Consider the following 7619-nt stretch of genomic DNA (forward strand, 5'->3'; position numbering starts at 1 on the left):
ACAATTGTATAATGCGCACCCAACACGTGCAACAATTTACAATTTTTTTTAATGGAGTTGGGCGCCAATTTGTAGTCGTATTGACTACAAATAATTAAATATAATATGATATAATAATAATTATTTCCGTTTATTTATTTTATTAACAAGCTTTTTAATTTTAATATATTAATATAATATAATATAAAGTGTTATATTTATTTCGTAAAGAGTATCAATGGAGTACTTATAAAACCTATGAAAATCCTATCTAATATTAAAAAAAAAAAAAAAAAAAATCACAGAAAAAACGAAACTTATAATAAGAAATTAGTTATTATTGAAGTTATGTTTCAGTTAATATTCTAAAAGTAACTAACATACACAGCGCTAAACAAAAAAATAACACATTGAGTAACTCAAAATCCACGGGAAAAACCGTATTCGACGATAAGTAAAAATTTTATCAATTAAATGTAATATTTTTCGTGACATTTTACACATTTTTTTCGTGGTTTGTAATATCAAAATCGTAATTACAAACGGCCCTGTTTCCATTGTCCTACTCGATGCTCGATCATTACTCAAACGGAAAGTATGTTTATCTGGTTTCCATTGAAGACGGGAACCCGAGTATTTGGACAAATTTTCGAATTAACTCACAACCGTTTCTGACACCGTCACGAACATGTACTTCGTCGATCAAATCACACCGGAATTCGAGATGACCGAGGAAAGAAGAACGATCGCGAGCGACGGACCTTCGCGTTTGACGCCACCGCCACCGTTGGCCGTGTCCGATGTCACCGGCATGAACATCGAACGTCTTAGAGCAGTCGAAATTATGTGGGCGTGTACGAGCAGAGGTAGAGGGACGGACGCGTACGCCACTGCGATTGCCACGCTGACCATCGTACCCTCTTCGCCACCTGTCGATCTGCGCCCCGCGGCCATCGGATCCGACCATGGCCAGACGAGCACCGATTCTGTGGCCTCGGTTTACCGTCAACCGACCGTCGATTCGCGCCCCATGACTACCGAACCCGTCCGTAGCCAGTCACGCATCGACCGGTACGCGCGGCGTAGGAACGTTTCCGCTCGTCCGCCGAAGTCGCAAGAACAATCGACTGCCACTACCACTCGAGTACGTTCGCATTTGAATATTATTTCTTCAGATTTATTTATTTGTTTTGTTTTGTGTGTGTGTGTATGTGTGTGAGCGCAATGGCACCAAAGTTATACTTAACTCTACCAATTTTCTAAATATTGCGATAGGAGGGCCCATTGTGACTACATACCTAATACATATATATATATATATATGTATGTTCCGGAAGAATATTTTTCGGAATTATTACTCATATATTTTTTTTTTTTTTTATAACACTGTGTATTCATTTGAAACATTATCAAAATTATTAAAACCGTGCGACTTCTATTTTCAAAATTAAATATTTACTCGCATGTACTAAGTAACGCGAACGCGTATGATCATGTAGTTTTCTATTCAACAATCATAACATATTTTTAATTGTTTTAAAAGTGATATGTGTGATAAAAATCGTTTCCAAAATGTTACAACAGTAGGTACAAACGGTAGTCACTTATAAGATTGTTTAGAAAAATGTACGAGTAATATACATCTGATTCAAATTGTAATTTAACATATATTATCCGACCACGAGGTGGCGACGCAGGAAAAGAACTGCCGCGATTGGGCGAACAGTTTACAGGAATGCGTGGAACGCGGACCCAAGGACATTGTACGCGTTAATATAATAATATTATTCTTACATCCCTAAGCGAAGTCGATTTCATTTCATTTGATTTTGGGTCTATTACACGAGCATCTGTGATTTTCATAGTTTTTCAACAGACTTTCAACGTTTTACGAATATGAAGAAAAATGTGTACAAAAAAAATTTATAGTATATGTATATAAAAAAAAAAAAATTATACATTTTGCTTTTCAATTTTGAATTAAATTTGTCCCGATTCCGACGTTGGTTCGTCTTCAATCATTTCCATGACCAGTGAAGAAAAAGAAGACGCTTTGTGGCGACCGTCGTCGGTAAATATTATACTTAACATTTTACAGAATAATGGATTAATATGATATTACTCGAATTATATTAGCATTGTTCTTTAAATGTCGATTTGTTCTAAAAGTATATATGGCTAGATACTTGCCGATAACTCACGGAATCTTCTCCGTGTCTGGATTTATTAATTTCTTTTTTTTCTACTCTATAAGAGAATGTTAGAAAAAATGCATTAATTTTTTTCTTTTAATTTAATTTTTTTTTTCTTTTTTATAGTCATCGTGTTTCCAGAATTTCACAACCGCGGATATTATCGAGTACAAATCAGCTTGAACCAACATTCGTATTGGTACATGTTGTGATCATTGCGTACTCAAGTTTTGATAAACCACAGCTCATTCCACCGATAGTTATCGTTTTAATTATTATTATTAATTGTTAACAAAAATCTATACATCTATAATCTATAATATTTTATAAAATTTTAAGGAGTTTTCAAAGACCGCGCTAACTGAGGAAACTACTGAACGGATTTGGCTGAAATTTTTTACTGTTTTTTCAACACTCTGCTGAAGGTTTTAGTACCACTTTTGTCAGTAAAAAATAAATATAAAGTTCTTGATAAATTAAACAATGGATTAATATGATATTACTCGAATTATATTAGCATTGTTCTTTAAATGTCGATTTGTTCAAAAAGTATATATGGCTTATAAATCAGCTTGGACCAACATTCATGTTGGTACATGTGGTGATCATTGCGTATTCAAGTTTTGATAAACCACAGCTCATTCCACCGAAAGTTATCGTTATAATAATAATAATTATTATTAATTGTTAAAAAAAATTCTATACATTATGTTATAAATTGTTATTATATATTTTGGTGCAATATATATGTATAGATTATTATACAATATTTCTTTTGATTTGTATTTAATTAATCAATAACGAGTTATTGTAACAGTAAGAAAACACTGTCATAACCTGTAATTCGTTCGTTCGTAATGTTGTCACAACGACTAATTAAATACCTACACACCTCTCTTCTTATTGTTTTTTCCGTAAAACTTATGCACCGTCACAGCATAAACAGTTGAATCATAATTTATTGTTTTTTCGTACAACAAACACACCGGAAAATATCAAAGTTGACCAACTGTGTTAATTAATTTTTTTATAAATTCCGAACACTGCGTGATTTTGTTGGTGAATACAATATTATAACAATGTTTATAACATTTAAATGAATTTACTGTCTTTGTTTAGAAATCCATTTTTTTCACTCAGTAATTTTCTTGAAACTCGTTTATCTGGAACGGAAAAGGTTAAAATAATTTTTAAGCATCCTTATTGTTGTTCATGAACATGCATTCATATCCAACAATAATTATTTAATTTAATTGAACAAAAATACTTATCAAACTAAGATCGACTCATTCAAACTAGAGCTCTTAAAACACGTGTCATGGAATTCACGTGTACACGTGAAATACATGTTTATCCTAAATATATATCCATTTTTACAATGGTAAAATTAGTAATTTTATGTTATACACTTGAAGATTTAATAAAATATTAATAGTACAGTATTAAGTTAAGGATATACGTTTTTATTTTGGATTTTACACGTGACACGTGACACGTGAATTCCATAAATTCACGTGTATTAAGAGCTCTTATTCAAACACAGATCAGTACTGAGTATTGACACTCATTTTGACTGACTTATTTATAGACTGATACCATAATTACTATTAATTGGTTAATATGAGCAACATGTTACCTAATCGAAATACCAAATGTTATTGATGTTTTTATGTCAAATTATACTAATTAGTTATTTGATTTCACGTAGTACCCGTTGCATTTTACGCGTAATTCGTGCTCAATGATGTCTTACACATGTGTACACAGCGTGGTGTGTAAATTTATAGTAACACTTGTGGGTAGCATGTCCTCCTTCTATAATCGTGCACCGATCGTTTATTCTCAAAGGTGCTGGAATGTAGCATGTTTCTAAAAGTAATATTTAGGCAATGCATTCAACATGTAAGTACACATTTGAGGAGTATCAATGTGTGAAAAATAAATTCAAATTACTTAGGGGGTATGATTCGTCATCGTATTAGTCACGCCACTACCATAGGAAGTTACTCTCTCACGTGTACAAACAATTGAACGAGTTACGGAAAATGAAACATACAATTTGGTGTGTTATTGAACTCAAATATTACATAGAACACAGATATCAACTGAAAAATGAGAAAAAAATATTTTACAAAAGAGAAAAAAGTTCAAGATAGACAGAAATCCAGAACTAATTTCCTAAGATTTGGTTTGCTTATAAGCACATTTTTTTTTTTTTTTTTTTGCTTATTCCGGACCTTGAAGGTCCATCGCCGCTTCTACTACACCTCTCCACACTTCTCTGTTCTTCGCCAGTTGTTCTCCTTCTCTAATCCCCAGGAGCTTGAGGTCTTCTTTAACCCGGTCTGTCCATCGCTGTCTTGGCCTTCTTATCGGTCGTTTTTTATTTGGTTTCCACATTGTGACATCATATACTGTTTGGCCCTCCGCTCTCCATACATGCCTGGCCCAGCTTATTCGTCTGCTTTTAAGTATTCCCAATATGTTTGGCTCATTGAACATTGCCCTTAATTCTGCATTAGTTCTTCGTTCATATACATTTTCCTCGTTTCTTTTGGGTCCATAAATTCTTCGCAGTATTTTCCTTTCAAATAGTAGTAATCTTTTCTCGTCCGACTTTGTTGATGCCCATGCTCCACAAGCATACAATACTATAGGTCTAATGAGTACTTTATATAGTCTTATTTTTGTATTTTTGGAGATTAATCTTGATTTAAATATAGGTACGAGCGCAAAATAGCTCTTATTTCCTGCAGTTATTCTCCTTTTAATCTCATCATGGCTGTTTGCTTGTTGGTTAACATCTACTCCCAGGTACTTAAAGTTTGTTACCCTTTCAAAGGTAAATCCACCGACTACTAACGAATTTTGTACTTGTTCTCTACGTGATACTATTAAGTATTTCGTTTTTCCTTCATTAACTTGTAGTCCAATCTCTTTTCCCTTACTTATTAGTTTTTCTGCCGACCGTTTTAGGTCCTCTTCGGTTTCTCCCATAATTATTATGTCATCAGCATACGCAGCTAGTGTGATTTGGTGTCCTCCTCTAATTCTTAGGCCCGTGACATCATCATCAAGTACTTCTCTCACTACCGATTCTAGGGCTATGTTAAATAATGTGGGGGATAACGCATCTCCTTGTCTAAGACCTGTTTCAACTGAGAAATCTTCAGATATTTCTCCGTTGAACTTAACTATACACTTGGACTTTTGCACACATGTCTTTATCAATCTCACCAATTTTGTAGGGATTCCGAGTTGGGTCATTGCTTTCCATAATCTACCTCGATTTACGGAGTCATATGCCTGTTTGAAATCAACAAATAGTAGGTGCACATCTATGTCGAACTCGTGACTTTTCTCTACTATTTGTTTTATTGTATGAATTTGATCCACTGTAGATTTCCCTGACGTAAAATCTGCCTGATATTCCCCTACTATTTCCCTTGTGTATGGTTTGATACGGTTCAGTATGATGTTCGAAACTAATTTGTAACAAGTGTTTAGTAAGGATATTCCTCTGTAATTCTGGCAAACCATAGCGTCTCCTTTCTTGTGAACCGGGCATAGAACTGACATGTGCCATGTTACTGGTATTTCTTCTTGTTTCCATATATTATCTACTAGTCGTTTCAGTCGTGTCATTAGTTCTTTTCCTCCTTCTTTCAGTAGTTCTGTAACAATTGTGTCTTCCCCTGGTGCTTTCCTATTTTTCAACATATTTACTGCCCTTTCTACTTCTTCTAACGTGGGTTCGTCTAATCTCTGTTCAACCGTGTTGAGGTTTTCTTCCACTTCTACTCGAGTAGGTTGATTCAGCATTGTTTCAAACATGTTCCTGAACTCGTTTGCAGCCTTTTTTTATCCGTTATTAGTAATCCTTCTTCATCCTTTATAATTGTTGCTTTTGTCTTAAATCCATTCTTAATTTCATTCGCCTTTTCAAAAAAAAGTCTTACATTGTTTTTATAGCTGTTTTCTATTATTTCAAGTCTAGAATTTTCCCATGCTCTTTTCTTTTTTCTAAACAATTGTTTAGTTTCCCTTTGTCTAGCCGATAGAACTCTCTTATTTTCCTCACTTGGGTCTTTTAGCATTTTTATTCGGGCAATATCTCTTTCATTATTCGCTTTTTTACATTGTTCATCAAACCATTTTTTCCCCCTTCTTCTTTCTTCAAATCCTAGGACTTCTGTGGCCACCGTTTTAATCGAGTTTTCGATCTCATTCCATAGATTATCTACGTTATTGTCTACGTTATTTGAATTCTCCGTCAGATTCAAGGTCTCTTTTAGTTTGTTCTTGTACTGTATATTGATTTCTTGGTTTTTTAGGTCTTCTATGTTAAACCTTTTGATAAAGACGTTCTTTTTTCTCCATTCAACTGACAGACGTAGCTTGATTTTTGCTCTTACTATAAAATGATCGGACATTGCGCTGCTACCTCTCATGCTCCGGACATCCATGACGCATCTCTTGAAACGTCTGTCCACTACAACATGGTCTATTTGGTTTTTTATTTGTCCTGATGGTGATACCCAGGTTTCCTTGTGTATATCCTTATGTGGGAATGTGGTGCTACTTATTATCATATTTCTGGTTGTAGCAAAATTAACTAATCTTGTGCCATTATCATTTGATGTTCTATGCAGGCTCTCCTTCCCAATTGTTGGTCTATACTCTACCTCCTGCCCTATTTTTGCGTTAAAATCTCCCAATAAGATTTTTACCTTGTTGGTCGGTATCCGGTCGTACTCATTTTCCAAATTTTCGTAAAAAATATCTTTGATTTCATCTTCTTTGTCTTCAGTTGGGGCGTACCCGTTAATTAATATCACATTAAACCATCGGCACTCCAGCTCCATATGACAAATTCTGTCATTCACTGCCTTAAACTTCTTAACTCTATGTAATATTTTGTCATTCACAATGAAACCAACCCCACCCTGATGTTCATCACCACCACTATGGAATACCGTCCAATTTCCAGTTTTTAAGCTTCCTTCTCCCGTCCACCTTACTTCTTGAATCGCAATAATGTCCAGCCGATATCGTTCAAGTTCCAATATCGCTGTCGTCAGATTTCCAGGTTTATATAATGTTCGTACGTTCCAGGTTCCAGTTGTAAAATCCTTAAGCTCCACATTTTCCATCCGAGGCATATTTTGTAGTTGTTTCGTAACCAGGTTATTTTAACACTGTAGGGTGGTTAGCCCTACGAGAAACCCCCAACCTGGAGGACCAGACTACCCCAACCAATTAAAGTCAGGGTAGGGCTATTGCGATGCATTTTTAAGATGCATCGGGCGGTGGAAGCGCCACTTTCCCTACGCCTTTTCTTATAAGCACATGCAATGTTTAAACGATAGAAATAATCCAATATATACAAGAGATACTGAAAATTAGTAAAGATACGATATAATAAATATTTATACAACAAATTATGCA

General features: G+C 34.7%; 1 protein-coding gene across 1 annotated transcript; it reads right to left on the reverse strand.

The window, feature by feature from the left end:
* Nucleotides 1–6063: 6063 nt before the first annotated feature.
* Nucleotides 6064–7333, reverse strand: LOC112694464 (craniofacial development protein 2-like). Its single transcript, XM_025569927.1, has 2 exons — nt 6201–7333; nt 6064–6109 (listed from the first exon to the last, which is right to left on the reverse strand). Exons 1-2 carry the CDS (start codon nt 7331–7333, stop codon nt 6064–6066), a joined length of 1179 nt encoding a protein of 392 aa, XP_025425712.1.
* Between the last annotated feature and the right edge of the window lie 286 nt (nt 7334–7619).

This window comes from Sipha flava, unplaced genomic scaffold, assembly GCF_003268045.1.
Source record: "Sipha flava isolate LNK unplaced genomic scaffold, YSA_version1 130_pilon_pilon, whole genome shotgun sequence".
In the NCBI taxonomy this organism is placed as follows: domain Eukaryota; kingdom Metazoa; phylum Arthropoda; class Insecta; order Hemiptera; family Aphididae; genus Sipha; species Sipha flava.